Below are 24,117 nucleotides of genomic sequence, written 5' to 3'. Positions count from 1 at the left end.
TGTTGACCTCATAAGACCAACGTTGCCAAGCAACTACTTTGAAAAAGATTGCGGGCTCAGACCATTTGTCGCGGGCTCAACCGACTGTTTAACATTCGTTCAAGTGATCCCGCTGACCACTGCTATCTGTGTGGCGGTCCGTGAGGCCTGAAGAAGTTTTTCAGCTGCGGTGGGAAGATCGCGGGTCTCTGAGGCGGAGAAGAACTTTGCTCTCGAGGTGAGGCGCCGGAGCCGAACTGGAAAGTCAGCGAAATTGTTGACGGCGCTGCCCCTGGAAAAACACCACAGTACGCATGTCATAAGTGACGTGCTCTTTCGTATAGTTTCCGATTTACAGACGGAAATGAAGTGTCGTTTCTGACCGATCTTCTGGTTTCCATATGATCGCAGAATCGTGGGTTCTGCGATCTGCGATCATATGGAAACACGCATCCGCGATCGTTTGCGATCTATTGGGACCGCAAAAAATAGAACCATGTTCTATTCCCTGCGATCGCCTATGATCGCCTACGATCATTGCGATCATATCGAAACACAATTGCGATCCACTGCGATCGACACTTATCCCATAGTATTCATAATCGATCCCACCATTCAACACTCTATAGCAACAACACCGAGTTATTTCCGAGTTTTATTAATAGCGCGTGTACTCCAAAAATTAGACTGCTGGCAGTCTGTTTTTCTCTCGAAATTCAGCAGGGGTTATGAGGAAGGACGCTTTAGCGTAAAGGGGAATGGGACGAGACTCGCCTTCTTCCCCACTCGGGTTTGAAAAGTTAAAAAGAGCCCGTAGACGGTTTTTTCTCGTCCCGCCTTCTTCCCCACTCGGCCACCGCCATACTGCCTTTTTGCGTTCGCGATGACTGAACACTCGTCTAAGTGACCCTAAGAGAAAAACCCGGCTGCCAGCAGACTATCCAAAAATTGTCACGGGACTGGAGCGCGATAAGTTGCTTAGGAACTTCGAGACGAAGGCTTACTCAGGTCTCCGAAACCGGATTTCGCTATAGACTGGCGCTTGTTTTCTCATCTGTCTACATTTTTAAGTAAGTCAAGCAGTGGGGGGAATTCGGCTATAAACCAAAAAACTTCACCATTTTGATTTTGTTGCGCAGCATTTCAATCAGTTGAAGTTAGTCCCTTCCATCTGTACCTGTATCACCTCTCTTGCTCCACTTAAAAATGTAAGGAAGTCCGTCGCCTTTAACACGAAATACGTATGATGCGCGCAGAACACAAAATCAATGACAAAGAACTTACCCGTTTCCTGATTTCTGGGAGGACTTTGAGGTGATTTATTAAGCGTAGTGGACCTCTTTGAGTCACCAGAAAAAGGCCCCACTTCTTCGAGTCCCTTCCCAATTTGGACTATCCCTAAAGCGAAACTATGCATCAGTCGACAGCAAAAATGAGCAGTGTTATCACTGTTAATTTTATTCAAGTTCACAATAGAGCGGTTTTCAATTGAATGTGGAAAGTAATCAGGCAATTACTTTGGTTTTGGTTTTGGTTTTACTTCGGTTTTAGATTGACTGAGTAGTCTAATTGGTAAGTAACTGGTTTGGTTTTGGTTTTACGACACTCAATTGATAACCGCTCTAGACCTGACAAAAATAAACAAATATCGGCTTGTCCCTGGTGTACTCTAATGACAACCATCACAAGTGACCTAACTATTAGAAGCAAAAGCCTGCATCAAAACACGTAACTCACAAACAATACTGTTAAACAATGGGTTCTCATTTGTGGCCAGTACCCGAAGAAAGATAGTCAAATTCGGGGTTGTGGTGGCGGAAAGGAAAGAGGATATGAAGGCCTGGGCCGGGTTAATTAAAGATATTGTAACTTTTCGGTGAGGTTTTCTGTTTATATTATTTGTCCTTCAAAGTTGAGTTTGATTGATCTCGAAACTACAAAAACCTTAGCAGTGAATTTTTTTCCACAAGAAAAATTAATACTTCCTTTAATACTTTGATAAACTTTTAACCCTGGCGCTCGTCTCCGGATCGAGCGGTCCGGGTTCGAGCCCCGGCCGGGGACATTGTGTTGTGTTCTTGGGCAAGGCACTTTACTCTCAAAGTGCCTCTCTCCACCCAGGTGTATAAATGGGTACCGGCGAACTTAATGCTGGGGGTAACCCTGTGATGGGCTAGCATCCCATCCAGGGGGGAGTAGAAATACTCCTAGTCGCTTCATGCTACAGAAACCGGGATAAGCTCCGGCCTGATGGGCCACTTGGCTCGTATGCAGACTTTACCTTACCTTAGCGTTAACGGGCTTTGGAACAACGACCAACAACCCTGTCTTGGAGTCAGTTTTTGCTGGTCATCGATGAGTTACCGGAATAAATTACCCGTAATAATACAATCTAGTTGTGTTTTAAGCTGTTTTTGAAATCATTCTAAGAAATGACGGAGCTCTTTTAAGAAGTGCAATATCACGTTTGCCCTTCATTACGAAACCCACGCAAAGGTTTTAACTCACCAATCGTCCCTCGCTCATACATCGTTCTCAACCTACCGGGAGATATCCCTGGAGACTGGGACTTCCTGCCATGTTTTCCAGTCACAAAGCCAACATGTTGAATACTTTCGTCTTCCCAGGGGATCAAACCAGTTGCCATAGTAACGCCGTCAGCTTCGTTTCTCTTCCTCCGCGGGCTGACGGACGCAGCATGCTCAGTGGCAAAAGCTGTACCATCTTTCTCGCTCTCACTGCTGCTTGGAGCGGGCCGCTCAAGTAAATATACAAAACACTCGGTAATCAACAGATTTAACATGAATTACATTGCCAAGCAGACAAGTGTTGAGAAAAAAAGATAACTATCAACTATGGAATATTGTCTTATTTGATATACTACGAAATTCTCAGAACAGATATACAAAGAGATGTTTGATAATTCTATGGGAAAATTGATGTATCCCAAGTCGAACTAGCATGGTGATATCAACAATGTTAACACATTAAAAGCCGTAGAAGCAGATTAACCACACTGAAGTTTATATTTTAGACCTCCACAAGTAAACGTTTTAATAAAATAACTGAGATACTACGCGCACTCTCATTGGTCGATAGGTGTGTTTAGATAAGAGCATTTAAACACGGAGCATTTAGACACTTGGGAGACTGGGAGACTGGGAGAATTCTCGAAAGGTTTGCATAACTGTCTCGAATTCTCGGAATCCCCCTCTTGTTTAGATGAGGCTATGTGAACACGGAAAAAGTGCTCTACTGCTTCAATAGTACTCTAACCACTGCATTCGAAAATCCTAGAGGTGACTTTCCGACCACATCTGCCATTCAGTGCGCGTGAAAGCATATATTCCTAGATATTTGAGATTGCGGGTCTTTCAGAGTCAAAATAACGTCAGATGAAATAAGTTGGTAAGATAACAGGGTCCGAAATTAACTTTTTTCGGCAGGCGTCAACTGGCGACTGAAATTTTTTTTCAGTCGCCAGATGGAAAAATGTGGTCGCCATCTACATTTCCACCTTTTGACGCCCAGAGAATATCTAAATCTTCATCTAATTTCTTCGCGGATGTTCCGTCTCCACCTTGTAATAAATTACGGATAGATTTCAGAACAGCTTTGGACACCACATCGCCTGAATAAATATTCATGGCGAAAGAACGCATGGGGCCTCTTGCGCCCGCAATACGTATGTTATGGGAAACCGCTGTAAAAACATGACGGCGAAGCTTCGCTGTAAAACATTGTGGTAGATTTATAATAACAGGAAAATCGGTTTTATACTTCAAAAGCAGCGGAAAGGTAAAAGAAAGCGACTAATTGGCGGGCGGCTTTGAATTTTATTTTAATCGATTTGGCTGAAAATCAAAGTTATTGTTTGTGTAATTATCGTGGCATGAAATAGTTAATCGCCCGCTGGCGACCAGTTGTGAAATTCTGGTCGTCAGTGCGAAATTTTTAGTCGCATTGGCGACCAGGAAAGCGCAATTTCGGACCCTGGACAAGAATCCTCACCTCGTCCTCTTCGTGGTTCTGTAAAGCATACGTGACTAATGTTCTGCAACAAAAACAAAACGCACAAAGTAGATTAGTTAAATAAAAGGCCAGAACTAAAAGCTTTGATGAAAACTCTTTTTCCCTCGCACCCATACTATCGAAGCATGCAGGCTAAGTATAAAAAGATCGTAATATTTCACTTTTTACTTAAATGATGACCACCAATATGGAAATGATAACTCATAATTTCAAAACTTCTCACGCGGACTGACCAAATTTTTACTATCAATGAGAGCCCAGACATATCAACTTGCCCGCGCTCTCACATCGAGACTTTGTTCTTCAAAAAAGCCTTTTTTGACGAACAAAGTTGTCGGACAACACGTTATTCAGTTTCTCGAGTGCGACTTAATACAGTCATTGTCAAAATAACTCCCGAATTCAGGAGGGCCTGGCTTCAATTTACTGATTAGCAAAGTAGCGCTGAAAATCCCACCACATTACATGTACAATACAGCCTCATTTATCCGGCCAACGACGGGCCGCAAAAAAACTCTGCCCGTATTAACGGCCAAAAAGCTTTCGTCGCAGGGGCCGTAATAAAATGGCCATAATAACGAAGTGACCGTATTAAGGGGCTGGCCGTAAGGCTAGGTTCCGCTATAGTTTACATAAGTCTTCTTTGTAGCCTTAACTGGAAGGTCACGCAACATTATGGGAAGAAATGTGTTCTGTGACGACCCAAATAACGGTCACGATGGACTCAAGGTGATATCGATTTGTACCCCGAGTCGTCGACATTTAACAGTTTGCTCCTCAGTTCGTTTATGGTAGATATGTCCTTCGTGTCCTGCGCAGTGGCACGAATCCTGGGCTTGAGCTTCACGGGGGGTCTGTCAACAGGTACAGCCACGTAAACAGGTGAATGGCGGCCGGCCACTAGAGTAGGATTGTTACTTGTGAAGCGAGGGGTGTCCACCAATGTAGAACTGGGCTTCGTTAAAGGGTTGAATCTGTCAATTGCGCTTGGCCTCTGAAAAAATAATTTAATATCAGTTGCTTATTAGCACAGGTTCTTAGACATTCTGCTCGTCGTGTTTTCTTTGGTGTTGAAGTCTGAAACAATTTCTTGTACTGTCGTAGCTGCTAGCGTTCTCTTCAAGTTGACTTCAACGCAGAAGTTTTCCAACTGATCAATTAAAGCCGAGACCACGAGCAACCAATTCACTTGGTTTTTGAAACGTTTTATTGCTGTGATTTGTAATCTACTTTCGTAATGTAACAATTCCATAAATGTCTATGATCAAAAACCTCTGAGAGCTACTGCGAACAAACATCATACAATGTTTCAAAAAATAAGCTGATAATATGAAGCAAGTAAACTGTTTTTTAAAGAACTCGAACAATCAGGTTAAAGTTAATTAACATACAGAAAGGAATGAATATCTCACTAACCAAACCAGTAGGATTCCTGTTTAATGGCGCCTGTCCATTGCCGGTGTATTTCTTCATGGGCCTGGGCCCCACAAGTGGCGCGGGTTGCAAGTGATTGTCCGGTGTACTAAGCTCTGTAGTCGCGGGCAGCCTCGGAGACTGGAACTGAGTAGTATTTGTTGGTTCGAGCTCTTGAACTGAATTTAAATAGGCTTCGTGTAAGAGTCATCAAAACGCAATAGGCCATTTCCGAGTTGCCTTTTGCCTCGGTGTCAAAACGAGTCTTATGCAAAACCATTCATATGAAAATGCATTCTTTACAGGTTCATTTTGATGCAAATCAAACTCATTTTCGTACGAAAGGTTTTGCACGAGTACTCGCTTTGAAACAGAGGCACAAGGTAACTCGAAAATGGCCGATTGCGAAGCGATTTAGCGCAAAGAATCGTCATCAACGACATCTTACACACAATGAGTTGAAAAAATACCATGGTCTAACACGATTCGGCCCACTCTGCTGGCGATACACACAGTGTCATATTCTCAACATACGCAGTTTCGTTGGAAACAACTTACCGAAAATACTACTATTCTTGTATGAAAAAGCAATATAACGAGTGATTTAGGTACATGCAGAAAGAAATTCAGCAGTTATTCCATACTTTCTCGTTTGCTGGACGGACACGCCATTTGTTCCTCTGTTTGTTGCCAGTTTGTACGTTCAGCAGCCGCCGCGGACACCGTTTTCTTTCGCGTGGAGTTCTTTTGACTGACTTTCTTGATTTTCCTTTCTTCCAGGGACATCTGGGAAAAAGACTTCTTCAGTTCTTGCTCTTTCACAGGTTTCGGTTCATACAAACGCGCCTAGAAAATCCAGCATAACAGCAAGTTAAACATGTTTAAAACATATCTTTTACTGAGGAACGACGCAAACCGTATATCTAAAATTTCTCTCTACATTTCAAATAGTTTAAACCACATTCCAGAAATGAAAAGAGAAAGATGGAATTGGTTTACATTAATGTGTTTTAATTTATTTTCTTTACTTTCTTAGCCTAAAATCAAACTCATTTATGATTCAACAAGTTAAAACAAAGGAAATGATGACCGTGACGGCGTCTGGATATCTAACCTTCGTTAGCATAGATTCTTATGATTATATTTCTCCGTTTTCTCCTTAGTTCTAGTTTCGATTGAGAGAATATATCGAACACTCAAGACAGTGCTTGACTACATTTCTCAACACCTCGAGACTCCGCTCTGCGCCGTATTTTCAACCGTCTTCTCGGTGTTTGGAAATGTGATCAAACACGGTCTTTCGTGTTTGATATATCACAGGAAACGCTGCAATTATACCAACTTTCCGTTGGACGGGTCTGCTAAGTTCATTTCTGTACATATCATAACTGGCTATCTTTCCAGTGAGTGACCTAGCAGCAAAAAACCTTCGCTTACCTTAGTACTGGACAAACAGTCTCCTTTAGGCTGCCACGGAAAGTACGGATATGGTTGAACGGGGGTCCTGGGTTTGAGTGAAGGAGCTGGCTGGACCTCAGTCTCCTGCCCGATTATCCCGGCCGCCTTGTAGCGGTTGTTGTACATGGTGATTTTTCGCGCCAATTCCAGAGCTGAGCTGATTCGCTTTTCGTTTCGACTTCGGGGAGCCGGAGATGTACACTCTACGAATTAAAATAAATCACTTTTAATCAAACAGAACGTAACAGTGAATTTCATGAGATGCCTCACTAGTTGAGTGTAGAAAAGATATACAGCACCTTAGCTTTTCTCTTCCTTTTTGTATTTTGAAACCTTTTCTGCCTGGTGCAGTATTGGAATACCCTAAACTGCCGCTTATGAGACCCTCCCCCCCCCCCCCCCCGGGTTATAGGCCCATCTACTTGTTAACCACAACATACCTCCGGTTATAAGCCTACCTCTAGCTTTCCTTGTTTTGAGATGTTCTAAAGCTTAATTACCAGGAAATTAAAAATCTATTTCGACCAACACGTGCAGCTGTAGCTCGTTTCAAAACCATTTTTTTTATTCCGGTTATAAGCCCCCTCGGATATAAGCCCCTCCGTTTACAAGCCCATCTCAAAGCCCTTACGAAGCTGTGTAAGCCCAGAGGTTTATAAGCGGCAGTTTACGGTATAAGGAAACTGTTGACTTGGCGACACAAGCTGATCGAAAACAAATCTTAAGGATCTCCCAAAATGAGACAAACCAATGACCTTCTGCAAACTTGGCATATGCTCCACGCTACTACTGAGCTTACAGAATTGACAAAAAGGAAAAATGCTGTTTCTAAAAACATACTACCTACCAGCACTTCTTTCCAGCTGCTTGGCCAAATAAGACACCGTGAAGTGTCCCTCTTCCTCGCTTATTTCAAAGCCTTGAGGTTGCGGAGGACTGGTGACGGACCAGCGACTCAAGCTGACGAAAGAAACAAAGCAAACAGTTAACGAAACACCTTTATAATATCTATGTATCTAAACAGTGTATACCGTGATAGTTACTTAGCTGTGGGTATCGCTAATGAGCAGCTTAAAAGTTTCTGTAGCAGTAATAATTAAGTCTATTTTCATTGTATAGTTTTTCTTCCCTTGCCATTTCACAGATTGTGTAGGCTAGTTCTGGCGGTTACGAACTCCAGACTATAAACTTACTTGCCAGTCCTTTCAGGCGAAGACGCTTCCTTCAAGTAAGTAGTACCATCAGTGTAACGAAAATGAGGAACCTCTGTTGAGACAGCACCGGAGGAAAACACGAAACAACAATGTACGTGCAAAACGAACAAGATCGTATTATTTTGTACCACACGGTATATTCACATCAAAGCTAGGAAATTTTGAAAAATGTCTCAGCATACAAAAGTAACACTAAAACGCAAGAAACAGCGAAATAATAACAGAAAAACAGCAAAAGGAACAATGAACTTCAGTGAAGATGTTACGCTGTACGAAACTCGAGATGCACCATTTGTGACGCAGCTTCTTCAAAACGCTTTTGCATTACGACTCCAAGGGAGATATCCAAACAAAATACCTTTAGACTCGGTGACCAGCACTCCACTCATCATGTAGGCGTTGGTCACGGCTTCCAGGTACTCATGCTAAGAAAGAAAAAACAGTAAAGTTCTGTAATTAAAGTAGCATATTGACAGCCCGGGGGGACTTTCATATAGAAAGGACGGGAGTGCTCGTAGTACCTTTTAGGGGTTAGAAAAGCAGGTTTGTAACCTCTTAGAGTCTTCAGCCTCAAAAGGTCCACAGCAGGAGCTTTTGCAGTAACTTTTAGGTTGTTGAGCCGAAAAATATGACAAGAGATAATGTGTTATAAGACAATTTGTACCTTTCAGGGGAGGAAAAAATTTCAAGCCACGCCCACAAAGCAGGAGCTTGGTATCTCTTAGTGATGCTTTTTGAAATTTCCGACGAGCTTCCCCGTCCTTTTTCTATGGGAGTCCCCTCATCCCCCTCCCCCCTCCCCCCGCCCAACGCGATTGACAGCAGTCATCGTATCAACTCAGTTGGTAGTTAGATTACCAGGTTACAGAGCACACCTTTGGGTTACGGTCCCATCTCCGCAAATGGATCCACCTGCGCATCTGATTCAAACATCTAATGTCCCGTGAAAACAATCCTACCCTGGAGGCAATTACCACTATCATCTGCCACTATCTGTAAGTTTCTTTTTGATTGTAAGCTTTCTACTTTAGAGCACGTTTTACATTTTGCGTCTTTTAAAAATGGTACGAAGTTACTTAACGACTAACAGTGCCTAAAATGTTTGAAATCTGGGTACCATAATTACTCTTAAAGACAACTTGACTCTTCTAGATACAAAATCCCTTCCCAAGATAAGTCCAACCAAACTATCTTAAACAACGGGAGAAGGTGCCGGCTTTTTTTCTAATATCTACGAAAACTTTACAGGACTTCGCGCCATGGCTTAGCTACGTTGGGACAAGAGGCTCCTTTCTCGACAGTCCCAATAATTTTACGGACCCGAAGCCGTATTTTACGATCTAAATCTAACGAACAATAATGCGGGTTCTAGTTCAAAAACCAGCCCATTCTGTTTCGTTTCCTGATATTTTTATTGTTTGAATTCCAAAACTATGACTACTGACCCTGCATCCGGTGCCGTCCATTCTAAACGTGCCGGAGACTGGTGTACTGTTGTCCTTGTGCTCATGCTTCCGAGGCTGAGGATTGTCCAACTTCATCCGCGTAGGACTGGGCTGAGCAGACCGCTGAATAGAAATTCCAAAACTTTAAATCATATCAAATACATGTATCTTTAACATCAAAAGCAGACAATTTTGATGTTTATGTAATATCTTTTTGGTTAGTAGTAGATTCGCAGGTAGAGACAGAGACTTTCACCCTGACCGTCTTGTGATCAATAGCCGTACTGAATTTCCTAGCTGTGTTGGTTTTAAAACTACGGAATACAATAAAATAATCACCTTGGGATGATGTTTCTGATACATTAACTTCACTTCAGTTGGCGGATCTTGGTGTTGCTAGAATGGTAAAAGAAGAGTGTCACGTTAGAACTGTAAAACAATTGTAAAGTAACACTCACCCGTAATCTGCGGCGGAGTGTACTTCTTGCAACAAGTCTTACCGTTTTAAACGCAAATTGCAAGAAAGCTTGCCAATGTGCTACAAAGTTGGGCAGCTACCTGAAATTTCGATCAATTCGACCATTGAAGTACTAGCAGTTTTATCTGTCCAACATTGACCTGGAGGAGAGCGGGATAGGAATACATGCGAGATATTCGCTTGTCTCAACTAGCATTTTTCCAAAGTGGCAGAACTGTTCTCAAACTTATTAATAATTCATCAAGTTAAAAAAAAAAAGAAAATCATATCCATCACGGGGTTTGGATATCTGATCTTAATTAGCATAGATTTTTATGATTTTATTTCTCCGTTACTCCTTAGTTTTAGTTTCGATTGAGAAGATATATCAAACACTCAAGACAGTGTTTGACCATATTTCGAAACACCTCGAAGTTCGTCGAAAACACTCGGCTGCGCGTCGTATTTTCAACTCTCTTCTCGGTGTTTGGAAATGTGGTAAAATACGGTCTTTCGTGTTTGATATATTACTTCAAAGGCACACGCGAATCTCGTTACACAATGTCATGTTCCTTACCGCGGATCGAGTGGCTATATCGGCCAGTAACACATCCTTGACTTTCATGGCCTTTGCGCGTCGCTTGTTTCGTTCTTTCCTCGACTTGAGCTTTTTCTTCCTTGGCTCCTGGTCAGAAAACTATTTCATTTACAACATAATATGATACAAAGACAGAATCAGTGCAGAGATCATTCCAGCTTGACAGAAGAAATATCGTCAAAAAAGTTAAATCCCGTACGAAAATGTATTAATTGATTAAAAGCATAGCTAAATATCGGCTAAGATCAAAACAGGGGTTCGCTCGATTTCTCCTTCGCTGATAATCGAGTCTGAAATAGTTATACAGATGATGAAACATGAGAAAATTTAATTTGCATTTAAAAGAAAAATCATTTTATGTTGAATAAGATATTTCTACAACGCACCTAAATGTGCGCGTGACTTACTAAAAACACTGGCATGCCTATTTACATGTAGTTAACTACGATCTTCGTGACATCTCTTGTTTTCTTTTATGGTTAGGTTTAAGCGGGGTTTAAGGAAGAAGACGATACCAACATTGGTAGTAACACAAATAATCGAACATTAAATGTAAGCATTCCTGATCTGTCTTACCATTTTGAGTCCTTCAGGAGCATAAATAAGATGCATGGGCAGACCATCTGACACAGAGCTGTCCGAGCCACCAGTGCTGAAGAAATGATGCAGAAAATGTACTCAGTTATAAACATCCTTGTGGGAGGCACGGTGGCCTCAGGGTTAGTGCGCTCGTCTCTGGATCGAGCAGACTGGGTTCAAGCCTTGGGCAAGACACTTTACTCTCACAGTGCCTCTCTCCGCCCTGGTGTATAAATGACTACCGGCGAATTTAATGTTTGGGGTAACCCTGCGACTCCTAGTCGCTTCATGCCACTGAAACCAGAGATAAGCACCGGCCTGATGGACCACTTGGCTCGAATTCAGAATATACAACATCCTTCCTTAATAATTAGTATAGGTAATCGTATGAACGCGAGTACAATTAAGAATTTACAATCTGCAAGTGGTATTTGAAAATTCTCTCAAAATTGCGGAAGACTTTAGGCTTGAAGTTATCTTTCAGACATATATTAAGTCGGGAAAACTAAAGAACCAAACTTAACAGGCGTTGAGTTACCTCTGTAGAACCGTAGCATTATAATTTACCTTGATTCGATGTCCGAAGTGTAATTGAGGTCCAGATCTATGTCAGACTCGGTCAGGTTGGGCGCTGCGATGCCTCTACGTTTCATCTTTTCTAAGATCTCTGCCTTCATTTTCAACTCCAGCTCGCTTAAGATGGAAACATACTGTGGATAACACAAAATAGCTTAAAATACCGTAAATGGGCTCCTTTAATCATTGTTCTTGTTAATGCTTAGGTGACCACTAAATAGTCTTCTATGAATGATGGAAAAGATTCATGTCCCAAAGATTTGATGTGTTGCGTTGCATTGTATTGCGTTCCGTTTCGTTCAAACTGATCATAGGCAAGTAGGACCAGTGAGTTCTCAGTACGAGTTTCTCAACCATAAAATACAACTGGTCAAAGAAAACGCAGCTTGCGAAGCAAGCGTTCCCGTACGAAGAGCTTTTTCTGTATTCTGGCCGCGCGCCAACTGGAGCGGGAGCAAAAGAGGGCGACAAAGCAGGTTGTGGAAATTTGGAGAAATCTCTTCGCACCGGAACGCTTGCTATGGAGGCTACAAAAAAAGCAAAATCAAACTACCTTGGAATCATCAGGATCGCAGTAATCAAGCAGCGTATCACATAAGTGATATCCCATGGACTCAAAGTCTGCTGTGTTAAAATGATATCCGGCCCGTTTACCCAGCGATGAGCCACAGAAGGTTGCCTGGTGAAAGAGAAAGAAGAGGGACTCGTGAAAACATGCCTAGATCGTAGAAATACAAAAAAATTGAAATTGCTTCTTTTTCAGAGCACACAACTTAGAAAATGACAGGGAGCGTTTAGGAAGTAAAGACTCTCTAGAGTTGGATGAAACGACAACATCAACATACATTTACAACAATTTTAGACATATAAACAAACAGCTAAATTAGAGAAAAGATTTCACATAACTTGCAGTTGGCATTTGCTAGCTGAAGTGGAAAAATGACCAAGGAAAACATCAAACTTAAAAGTGAAAAGCAACGCAACATTTATTCTATCAAGTCTTTGCGGTCGTTTTTGTCTGTGGAGCTTGGTGTATACAAAGGAAAGCATTCCTCTTATGAGGCCCTATGAGGGGTTTTCGAGATAAATGCCATATATTTATGGTAAAAAAAAATCCAACGGGATACAGGATATTTGGGGGGGGGGGGGGGAATTAATTAGACATGGGACACTCAGACAGCCCCCTTCCCGTCTCCCACCCTCTACTGGGGCCTTTTGATCTGGCTACAATGTTTTGACCTCCATACCTCCATCGTGAAACTGTTCAAGATTCCCATGTTCCACATGACAATTCGACCTGTGCCTTCCTGTGAGCAACAAATAAATAGCGAGTTGTCAAAAATTGCAAAGAATTAAACTAAATTGACCAACTGCCATCATTTACAAACCTTGCTCTTTTGCACCTTGAATTTGCAGCCTCTAAATGAAAACTGTGAGAAGAAGAAAAAAACATTTTTTGTTTAATTATAACAATCAAGTTTACTATTTTAGAAGTAGAAAACTACCGTTTCCCCGCCACGTGCTGCATCCGCACGGTTTCCGTCAGATTATTTTCCCCCGAAAAAACTCCGGGTCGACTGTACATATGGTTGTTTTCTTTTTGAACGAAGCGTCCTTGTAACTTGATTAATCTTAAATGACATTCTTTGTTTAGTAACTCAATGGTTTTTCACAAAATGTTGAACAAAGATGAAAAGACTCCAACATACACAATATTTACCACTGTACCTTGCTTGGCGCGTTTTTAGAAATCATCACGGGAAAGACTCTTTCCCTCAATCGTTTCAGAGGGTCAAATCGATTTTCACAGCCATAAATGAAAACATTCTGCTTGCGACTATGCCCATGGAGATCACAATATAGCGTTATGTCTCGTTCCTCCAATAATCTGCATTTGAAAGAAACGTTGAAAGAAAGGCTGAGCGATGCAAGAACCAGATAAGACAAGAGACACTCAAGGGGCGTGAGCTGAACAAGATTTTCTTCAGCGCCAATGGACTACTATCATACAGGTAAGTCCATCGACAAACAGGCTTTTGAGTGAGAGAAAGTTGACATCATTTTATTGTGAAACGTGAGTGAACGTTTCTCGTACCGGTCAAGTGAAAGCTTTTGTCGACCCGTCTTGTTTTCTCGAGCTCGTGGCACAGAGTAGTTTGTCTGGAAATTCTACGTCAAACAATTTCTGAGAACTTTGATTTTCGAAATGTGCTCCTGTTGAAATTTGAGAGACGTAGATTTGTTGAGAAAAGCACAATCACCCTTTTCAGTTTTTGACGTAATTATCTCTAGATTTTTTCGCAATCTAACAACGAAAACTTTTAACCATTTAATATAGCGAAAAAACGACTATTTTAAAAGGACATATTATCACAAATACTCTTAACCGTAAACCGCCAGATAATTAATGTGAATGTATCCGCAAACCGGCACTCAAAATTGGCTTGAACCGCCAAACCACGACCAGAGCATAATAGACCCTCATAAAAGTTACTCACTTTCGAACCATATTCCTAACATGCCAGATGGGAGGGAATGAATCCTTGAGCACTGTCTTGTAGTTCCTGTTCAGATCTCTGCCAGCCAGTGAACAGCGATAGTTACCAACGATAACTCCGTCCGGGTTTAACATGGGAACAATCTTGAAAATGAACGTGTCTCGCAGAAGCTGTGAATAAAAAAAAACATTAACATTATCATAATTTCCGAAACTTTTTGTAATCTGATCTGTTTTTTTTTTCTGAATTTTCGTTGGCCTCTGTCCACCTTTATCAGAGTTACGATATCAATGAAAGTTCGTTATTGCTCGTTTTCTTTCTGGATTTTTTTTTTCCTCCGATCGCAACACTGGAAGCAGAATTTTTAGTCATTGTGATTTTGAGATTACCCCTTCTCAAATTCAAAGGAAATCATGGCCGTGTCGGTGTTTGGATATCTGATCTTAACACGCACACAGTACATGAAGATTTTTACGATTTTAATTCTCCATTTTCACCTTAGTTCTAGTTTCAAATGAGAGGATACTCTAAATGCTCTGAAAAACAGTGTATGACCACATTTCCGAACACCTCGAAGTTAGTCAAAAATACTCCGCTGCGCATCGTATTTTGAACTCTGTTCTCGGTGTTTGGAATTGTGTTCAAACACGGTCTTTCGTGTTTGATATATTACTTCCTGTGCAACAGAGTACATTTGTTTAACAGAAAGTAGTGAAACCTTTGCATCAGGAGCATTGCTTGTGAGATAATCTAAAAGGCCTTTCATCATCCAACTTGAGTTTGTCTCTCCAGGATGAACCCTTGCAGTTAAAACCACTCCTTGTTTAGCCTGTCAATAACAAGAACCCAACGTTAAAATACATGTACAGTACTACACTTTGAAAAAGCGTCAGAGTAGCCTGTGAGCAGGCTCTTTGCGTGGCAAGAACCTGCTTGCAAAGAGCCTGTTTGCAGGCTAGTGACAGAGGGCTAAAACAGACTGGGATTAAATAAACTGCAACTTATATTAAAAAAAGACTGCAACTTAATGTATTTAAATGCAGATTTGACAGCTTGAATTACTACAAATGTACCTCGGCATCAGCTGGTCGTCTTGATGGGTTGGTCACTGTCAGTGCATAAACAAAGTTCCCAGCAAGAGTTCGGCATAACACTCTCTGTTTGCAAATTCTGGACCGCACAGGGTCATTCCTCAAGGTTTGAAGATATTCCTGGGGCATGAAAACAATGCGTAACACATTGAGATAGCTTTGACTTGCTCAAGACAGCCATTAATTACTTTGTACATAAATAATCTATTATGCTGGTAAATGACATAGGTTTAAAAATGTAAAAAGAAAAGTTCTACGACTAACCATGTTCAAAGTATGTTGTTTACTATTACTTATAATTAGTGCTTGTATCAGTGTAAGACTCTAAAGTGTTGATCTATAACCAATATAACAGCCGACCATCTCGCTACAGATGGTAACACATGCAATCATCTGGTCTAATGGTCTGTTGAAATCTTGCCGTATAAGCAGTCCAAATGTTGCAATTTTATACATCTCGAGTTTGTAACTTGGTTGTGAGACAACAATAAAACTGGTAGCTTAATATTGTTTTAAGACATCACATTGTAGACAGCTCTGGTACAGCTGTAAGTATATTCTTAAATTCAAAGCTTGACATACCTGTAAATCAGAGTACGTGTACGGATAGCAATGAGCAAAATAATATGTGTCATCCTCATTGGGAAACTCACAGGTCCAGGTTAACGAGTAATGGTATTTGTCTTTTGTTGTATCTTCACGTCTTAAATGACAAGAAACATTTTATGCATTAACAATTTGCAGGAAGGCTACAAAAGACTCCCACAACTGGAAATTTGTGATGCCCAAAATTTCCATTCTTAAAAAGAGTCTAACATTTAATTTCCATTGGTCAGTGTACTAGACTTTGTATGAGCCAAAAAAAAATAAGAATCTAGCAGGGGACACTGGGTTTTTTCGTCACAACTTACAATTAGTGCCCTCTTCACTCAGGTGTATAAATAGGCAACAATGAGTTGCTGGGGTAAGGTAACAAAGTAACATTCTATGCAGGGGTAGGGATATACAATGTAGCTACGGGCCGACTACCAGCTATTTTCTCCAGCTGAAAGAGAACACATTCGGCTGAAATTTCACACAAAAACAGACTTGGGAAAACTATGCAGCTACCATGCAAGGCCAGAAAAACCTGCAGGGGTTACCAATGCCCCCCACTGAATGTTTCAGAATCCCAAGCTACCATTAGGCTGACAGAAAAAGAAATGAGAAGTGAACTACTGGGATTGCTGTACCTGATGGCATTCTTGTAGTACTTGATATTGTCTCCAGTTCTGACCCAACCAATCTTCTTTGTAGCTGCATCCAGTTCAGAGTATAACAAAGGTCTCATGCCTTCATTGTACAAGCTACCAGACTACATAATGTGGAGAAATTAAAAAATATGTGTATGTGCGATCACAGAACATTCAATCAGACATAGCCACTTTATCTACATGTACATGTACGTTGAAACAGCCTCGAAAGAGTTAATTCTTCAATGTTGTGACAAAATAACTTAACAATGTGATTGCAGTTTTAACTGCACTTAAGAAGTGATAAAGAAAGCTGTGGTGTACGTGACGGTGAAATGGTTTAAACTGCAATTGTAAGATCACAATTAAATGTACATGTATGACCCACCTCATCTTATACCTAAATGTTGCTCAAACTGTTGTGATTAATAACAACAGAAGTAAATGATTAGTGGCTAGCATAACAGATCTGCAGTACATTTAAAACGATACAGCTATCATCATCTGTTGCGTACATGACATGCCCATATGTTGCTAGGCGATAGTAGAAATGCTAAGAACTAAGTTATTTCAATCTCTTACTTTGAGGAGATTCATGATGGTAAACTTATACTTGACAGCGGGTCTTGTATTTTGCACTCTGAAGTAATACCACTGTGTGTGTTTGTTTGTATACAAATCATTTCTCAGCCATAACTGGTATTCAGTGTCATTACTAAGGGTTGAAAGGAGATCAGAGTCACAAAATAATATACCAAGTACTTAGAGTATGATATAAAGAGGGCCCAACATAGATTTGGCGAGATAGGGGATGAGAGCAAAAATGAAGGCGGGTTACAGAATGACAGGACTTTTAATTGCGGGATGCAGGATAAAAATATTTCCATGGGAAACGAATTTGTTGATTTTGACAAACAAGATATGGGATAGTTTTAAAATTGACAGCGGTATGGGGGATGAAAAACGGAAAATCACACGTTACAGACGTTACACAAAGAACTGCCACTTAAACCCGGCGGGATCGGGATAAACATTCTGACTTGGGCGGGATGGCACAATTAAGCCAAAAACAGTGATAGGATGCGGGATTGAAAAAGCCTATGTTGGACCCTCCATAGATTCAATTACATGTAACTCACAAGATATTTATCACCTAGACAACAACCTAGAGTGTTTTTTTTGTTTGAATATTTAGTAAATGAGGTACAGCTGCAGTATTTTAAGTCAAATATAACTTGGTCTAATCTAATATTTTTCAAAGGGCATATTATCCTAATGAGATCTATCAACAAATGGTCAACAATGTATGAAACATTGAACCAGGCATGCATATTTGAGGATTTGCAATATCATATGACGGGTTTCTACTATGTTGCTGTAGAACTAATTATTTTGGTATGGACCAAGAAAATCATTTTAACTATTACTTACACTTTTATGGCCCTCAAAAGATTTCCACATTCGAAACGAGACTCAAAAAGCAGAGTAACATCATCAGGAGAGGCTAGCTTGTAAAAAGGTTTGTTGGCAATTTGACTGCCACCAACACGTGACCTGAGAAACTGACACAAAAAGAGAGAAAGATATTAAATTAAATCATATATTACTGAAAGAATGAAAGAAAAAGCAAAAATCATGTGGTTACATCAAGGCTATTCACGAATGACTACCAGTAATGAGGTTTCAAAGATACAGTAACTGCTGCACACTTTTGAATGAATTCATTATAATGACTTTAATTAGAGTGACTTCAGTTAGACTAGTGCCATTGACTTACATATTTCTCTGGACCTGGTTCATTGTTAAAAACAATTTTTCCTTCTTCGCAAGGTAGCTTTGTAAGACTCGATTCATCTAATGTTTTCTCTGAAAATAATAGACAAAGTTAAGGTTAAAAACAAAGCTTGTGTAATTTGATGTTACTACATGTCAAAAACATGAACATAAGATCATTACAACTCAAGAAAATAGCACTTGAGATTTCTCAAAAACAAATAAGTACTTGTTACTGTAACTACAGTACTACAGTAGCTACAGTACTTCTACATGTACTTTTGGCTGTCAGGCCCTATATTTATAGGGCCGGAAAGACAACAGTACATGTAGAAGTCCTTGGAAGGCAAGCCAGGGAACCATATGCACGTAGTTTTAGTTGTTAAATTTAGAGAAGCTCATACCTGGCTTAACAAATGGTTCTGGATTTCTTGGTATATACTGTATGTGTAGGGGTCGTGTCGGCAAAATCTTCATCTGAGATGGCCTAAGGAAGTACAGACCAAGACATTACTTCGTCAAAGAACAGTATGTGCTAACTTTGATCAAAGTCTAAAAATAATTTAATTTTATTAAATTATTATTTTTTTTTTGTAAGTTATAATATTTCACATGTCTGATTACAGATTGCCACTTCTCTAAAGCTGTAGTTAATATATTTTTTTAATTAACTCATTAATTAAGATTGTCAAAATTTGTACTCTCAAAATACTTACGCAAAGGCCGTGCTAACAACACATTCCCTTACCATCTTGGTGAAGACTGCTGCCCTTTATCTTTAGAAAATGCATACAAATTTCTAGGCTCTCTAAGCTTTGGAACCTAAAATATAAATTATTTATAATAATTAAAATGAATGTTAGAGATTAATTTTTAGAATTATAACTTACAACAGTTAAATTAAGCAGGGTTGCCATCAACCTCATTCCCAGGGTCTCTCTCTCTCTCTCTCCCCACCCCCAAGAGCTCTTGGGGACAAAGAGATAGAGAAACCCTGGGAACAAGGTTGGGGTTGCCATCTGAGATGACACATTCTTTTGATATTATTATTACCTGGCAACAAATGTGATGTAACTTTTGGACTTGGCCAGTTCTAAGACTCGACAAACCCTAAATAACAAACTCTCTTTACGCCATTTATTACTGTGTGGTTTTTGCATTCATCTACTACAAACATTTGAACATAACTCTCTAGGAACTGCAACATTAATCCAGCAAAAACTGCTTACCAAATTAATCATTTTAAATTCATAACTGACCTTTTTCCCTCCTTGGTAGCTAAAAACAAGCTGTGTTGTTCGAGATTCCTTCTCAAATAGCTTCAAGTCTGTCAGAAAAACATTCAAGTCACAGTGAGAAAAATTATGAAATACGAAAAAGGCTTTTTAATTTTTAATTATGTCCTTCCAGAATGGGGTGTCTCTAAAAAAAACTGCATATCTTCTAGCCAAACAAGATCCTGAATAGGGACCTTTACAGAAAGATTGATTGCCAAAGCATTGGAATGAAAATCAAACACCTGTAGATGAATCTGATGGGTGGGCCACATACTTAAGAACAGATCAGGCTTATATCTCTAAGGTTGCCCTGCTTTGGACATCAGCTTGCAGAAGGAAACCTGGCCAGCTCACAAAAATTATCTGGCATGAAACTGTCACAGCCCAGCTCGGTAAGGCAAAATTTAATTGGGACAAGGCACAACTGTCTGTGTGTAGATGTAACCCAGTCCTTCCCACTCCTGGCTACATGTAAGGTAGGCACAACATGCAGTGCAACACAGAGCTAAATGGAGATATTGTTGTTGCCTGATGTCCCACAGGGGACAAAGAATATCAAGGCATGGCTTGCACTGTCGACTTTTTTTTATTTTTGTTGCCTCATGAATTCTCACACAAGTTTGTCGGAGCATTTACCCCCAGAGGGTTACTGGGGTCGCAAGACTGTGACCTAAAAGATATATGATACGCTGTGAGTCATTTGCGAGACCCTCATGTCTGATCGCGACATAAGGGTTACACAATCATGTGGCGAACATGTGATGATGGAATTTATGTCCAATGTAAACATCGATCCTGTTAGTGCGACCGCTGCCTAAGTAAGAAAAGTTGACCCTGCACCATGCAAGGTCAATATATACAAAATTACAGTAAGGATACAAAACGTGTCACATTAATTGCAGAAAGAACATTTTACCAAGTTGGAAAGTCAGTAAATATATAATCCACCAGCGAAACAAACCAAGTGCCTATACTAACTGACATGCAAGTACAGAAAATTGTGGGTGTTCAGATACAGCGATCAAATTATAGGTACAAGCAGTTCAGGAACTTTGAAATCTGTTCACTTAGTACTTTGACCTGTAACTGTAACTACTAAAACAGTATTTGTAAACGATGGCAATGGTATAAATTACCTACATGAAGCAATAAAATCATCATAATTCACAGCTTGAGCTATATAACCTGGGTAATGGGCAACTTAAACAAACAAAACGTTGTTTACAAAATTTCCAACACAAACAAACAGCTGAGTGTAGCAGTTACTGCTTGGATGCTTGTGGTGGCAGTAGTAGTTGATATTTTATTGAATATTTCGCTAACTTACCGGGTATATTGAATGGAGGAATAGCTGATGCAGAGGAACGATTTAATACCTCATTATTTTCATCGCTTTGTGAGCTCTCATGAACAACTTTATCTTTCATTGGTTCCAGGAAGACTCCCACGTCTGCTCAATTGTAAAATTCTGTTCAAACCTTCAAGCTCAATGCAGTAGTTTGCAACACAGAGGGACAGCTGTTTAAGAGTAAAACGATGCCACTGTTAATGGATTTATTATGAGGTCAAGTACGCATACTTTAAACATACCACGCTTTAACATATTTACAGTGCCCCCAAAAAACACAAAATCTCTCACTCTAACAATCCATCGTGATCCCTTCAACCGTGTTACATGTTCATATTTCCTAGCTCGATTTTCAATGCCTATCTCCTACAGATTCTTTTGACTGTGGCACAACAGGATCGTTGGTCTTTCTACTCAGTAAAACCAGTCATCGTGGCTGATCTTGACTTTCACGAACTTCATTTAGTTCCACAATTTGAACACAGTTTACAGCATCAGCGAATCGCCGAGGTGACGAGTCCAATTCGTTCCAGGCTCCTCTCTTCCGGAATCCCAAAGCGCCAACAGGGGCTCTGTTATCGACGGCTTTGACTTATTCGGCGTCTAGGCTGATCTTTATGTTGTTTTCATACACACATTTATGGCCCATCATGACAGATTATAACAGGACAGAGACCGCAAATCTTATGGATTTAAAAATATCCCTCTAGACCAATATACAGCCCACCCCACCCCCAAAGTACCCAAGACATTGGGGCTAAATTTAGGGCACGACTTGTTGAGACCACCATTAAATAATCGTATCAGACAGAAAAGTGGCTTGGTGGTGTGCTAATGTATGGGTGCTTTAAATTACAGCCATGACACAGTTTTGGTTCCACGTGATTCTGGATTGAAAACATTGTAAGCCCACAAAACTATTTTGCCCCTACCAACATTGCTTTGTTGGCAAATTATGGTAGCCGGGGCAAGAACACCCCAGAACCCTCCCCTGGATCTAACAGTGAAAATTAATGTAAGAACTGAACAAACGTAATTCATAAAACAGGATTATAGCCCTTCTGCTTCCATTGTACCCTTGCCACCCTCAACAAAACTACATGTGAAAATCATCCACAATTAATGATACTTAATTACTTTATTGTTGTATGACGGGATTTATCTGCCAAGAGTAATATGGCAGTCTGCTTGAGATCGCTATCAAATATAATATAAAAAATTGATTATAAATATAGTCTAATATTATCCTGTTATCCAGCGTAAACAAAAGTCTCTTTCAGCCCAATAAATTCTATTAACACTCCCTACAATGATCTAATATAGTTCTACAGAATTTCATACAGTGTATTGTATTCTCTCTGACAGGTTGTTATTTGACTTTGAATTTTGTCATGCAAGTAATAGAGAGCTATGTCATCAATATCATCTTTATCATGTCGAATCCAAGACATCTTCACCTGCAAGAATCTTGCAGGTGGGGCATGTATTCAGTGAGAGGGTAAACTGAGGCATTTGTCCCTAGGGGAACTCCCATGTTAAAGGGATGGGGAGACTTGTCAAAGATCAAACTGAGTGTAGCTAATTATCATTGGTGTTATTTGCCCCCCAGCAACAAGAATTATGCTAGGACAGGCATAAAAATAAAAGTATTGCTATATAGCGAATTCAATAGAGACATTATCAACAAATGCTTTCATCTATGCTGGAATAAATTTTAAAACTTTCATTTGATTTTGTCTCATAGATCTAAACCAAACACAGCATGACAGTGCTTTTTTATTTCTTCATATTAACCTTAAAAGATACCTTGAAGGCCTCATGGGTAAAAACATTAGCATCCTGCCCTAAACATTAAGTGAGACAGAAATCTGATAAACCCCTAGGTGGGAAGAAAGCAATCCCCATGCCTTTCACACAGAAGCCTGCGCTAGAGACATCACTATGCACCTATCAAATTTAAGCCCCAGGGGAGAGGGCAGGCTACCTACCGGAAATTGCCTCAGCAACCCTTCCCCTGGGTAGGGACTGAGACTCTTAGGTGCCACCCCAGGGTCAGTTTCATATTTACTAAGACCTGTCTTTGACAGAAGTAAGTCAGCCATGAGGCAGGAAATTGACATTTCCTAGGTGCCCAGGAGTGGGAAATTTGACACAGCTTCCTTTGAAATGTCAAATTCCCACTGGGTCTGACCAATCCTCTCCCCTCTCCCCCCCCCCCCCCCCCCCCCCCGCTGGAGCTTAACGTTGATAGGTGCATTAATTTATTATTTGCCAACACTTGGTAAGTTTGAAGAAGGATTCGAGAAGAAAATCAATCTATGTTATCTCCCCGTGTTTGATTCTGGACTGTCTTTGTTTAACTTTCATAAAAAGTTCTTGATCAGGTGTTTCATATGCAAGAACAACTTCTCCTCTCTTGTTCACTGGAGTTGCCACTTGAGGTGCTTGAAACAAGAAATGAGTCTTCTTTAGTTCTTTAAGTTGAAGTCTTTGAGATCTCCTGCATGGTCTCTCAGTGTTCGTGTTGACTTCCTTGCATCCAGATTTCGAAGCTTTGCTTTTACAATTGAATTCCAGTGCTGCATACAGATGTTTATTTAAGCTTAATAATTCCTCAGGAACACTTTGATCATTTTCTTGCTTTTTCCCCCTTCTTCTCGACTTTTTGTTTGGCCTTATCAAAGCCAATAGGTCTTCATCATCCACTTGATTTGGAAATTGTGGTGAAACCTTAGAGAGGAATAAATTACAAAAGAAATATAATTAATTAAAAGAGCACTTTTCAGTGCAAAGAAAGGGGAAATTTCAGAATGAACGAAGCTACTGATTTAATTAGCTTAAAGCTACTAAAAATAACTAACAGGAGGAGGACCAGAAAAAACAAAGACAACAGTGAGTTAATTGATTTCTTTTTGAAAAAAGTGTTTTTTATTAAGCTAAAATGATGCACGAATCCCTACCCATTTCATAGACACTTCATCATCTACAGGCAAAGATGCCGCCAGAAATGGCCTTCTTGCAGCCTGGACAGGAGTGCAGTAGTACTTTTGCCCATTCAAAGGACTCTCGATAAAATCTAATGGTGGTTTCAGAGCGCTAATTGAATCTCTTCGTTTTCGTCTCTTTTTCTTCTCCGCCGCCATATTG

At 40.3% G+C, this 24,117-nt stretch overlaps 2 protein-coding genes across 3 annotated transcripts; both read right to left on the bottom strand.

Annotated features, from left to right (window-relative positions):
• Window positions 1-79: 79 nt before the first annotated feature.
• Window positions 80-21,703, bottom strand: LOC145490961 (uncharacterized). Of its 2 annotated transcripts, none has more exons than XM_081470081.1 (33): window positions 21,262-21,703; window positions 20,950-21,140; window positions 19,605-19,672; window positions 19,094-19,167; window positions 18,750-18,832; window positions 18,350-18,438; window positions 18,004-18,134; window positions 17,155-17,287; window positions 16,573-16,694; window positions 15,923-16,043; window positions 15,323-15,460; window positions 14,968-15,078; window positions 14,250-14,419; window positions 13,480-13,639; window positions 13,140-13,181; window positions 12,999-13,058; window positions 12,305-12,430; window positions 11,743-11,885; window positions 11,173-11,248; window positions 10,576-10,695; window positions 9,881-9,937; window positions 9,542-9,664; window positions 8,455-8,521; window positions 8,076-8,148; window positions 7,730-7,842; window positions 6,862-7,085; window positions 6,069-6,270; window positions 5,428-5,603; window positions 4,758-5,005; window positions 3,991-4,033; window positions 2,524-2,737; window positions 1,264-1,377; window positions 80-271 (listed from the first exon to the last, which is right to left on the bottom strand). In XM_081470081.1, the coding sequence occupies exons 2-33, from the start codon at window positions 21,047-21,049 to the stop codon at window positions 123-125; spliced, it is 3,870 nt and encodes a 1,289-aa protein (XP_081326207.1). In that variant the 5' UTR covers window positions 21,050-21,140; window positions 21,262-21,703; the 3' UTR covers window positions 80-122. The 2 variants fall into 2 exon arrangements, with proteins under 2 accessions (XP_081326207.1, XP_081326208.1); XM_081470082.1 differs by having other exon boundaries at window positions 10,576-10,683; window positions 21,262-21,702.
• Window positions 21,704-23,236: 1,533 nt separating this feature from the next.
• LOC145490966 (uncharacterized) lies at window positions 23,237-24,113 on the bottom strand. The gene is made up of 2 exons (XM_081470087.1): window positions 23,931-24,113; window positions 23,237-23,700 (listed from the first exon to the last, which is right to left on the bottom strand). Exons 1-2 carry the CDS (start codon window positions 24,111-24,113, stop codon window positions 23,287-23,289), a joined length of 597 nt encoding a protein of 198 aa, XP_081326213.1. The 3' UTR covers window positions 23,237-23,286.
• Window positions 24,114-24,117: the final 4 nt, after the last annotated feature.

This window comes from Orbicella franksi, chromosome 6 (assembly GCF_964199315.1).
Source record: "Orbicella franksi chromosome 6, jaOrbFran1.1, whole genome shotgun sequence".
In the NCBI taxonomy this organism is placed as follows: domain Eukaryota; kingdom Metazoa; phylum Cnidaria; class Anthozoa; order Scleractinia; family Merulinidae; genus Orbicella; species Orbicella franksi.
Note: the sequence above shows the minus strand (reverse complement) of the source record. Positions and strands in the feature narration are given on the sequence as shown.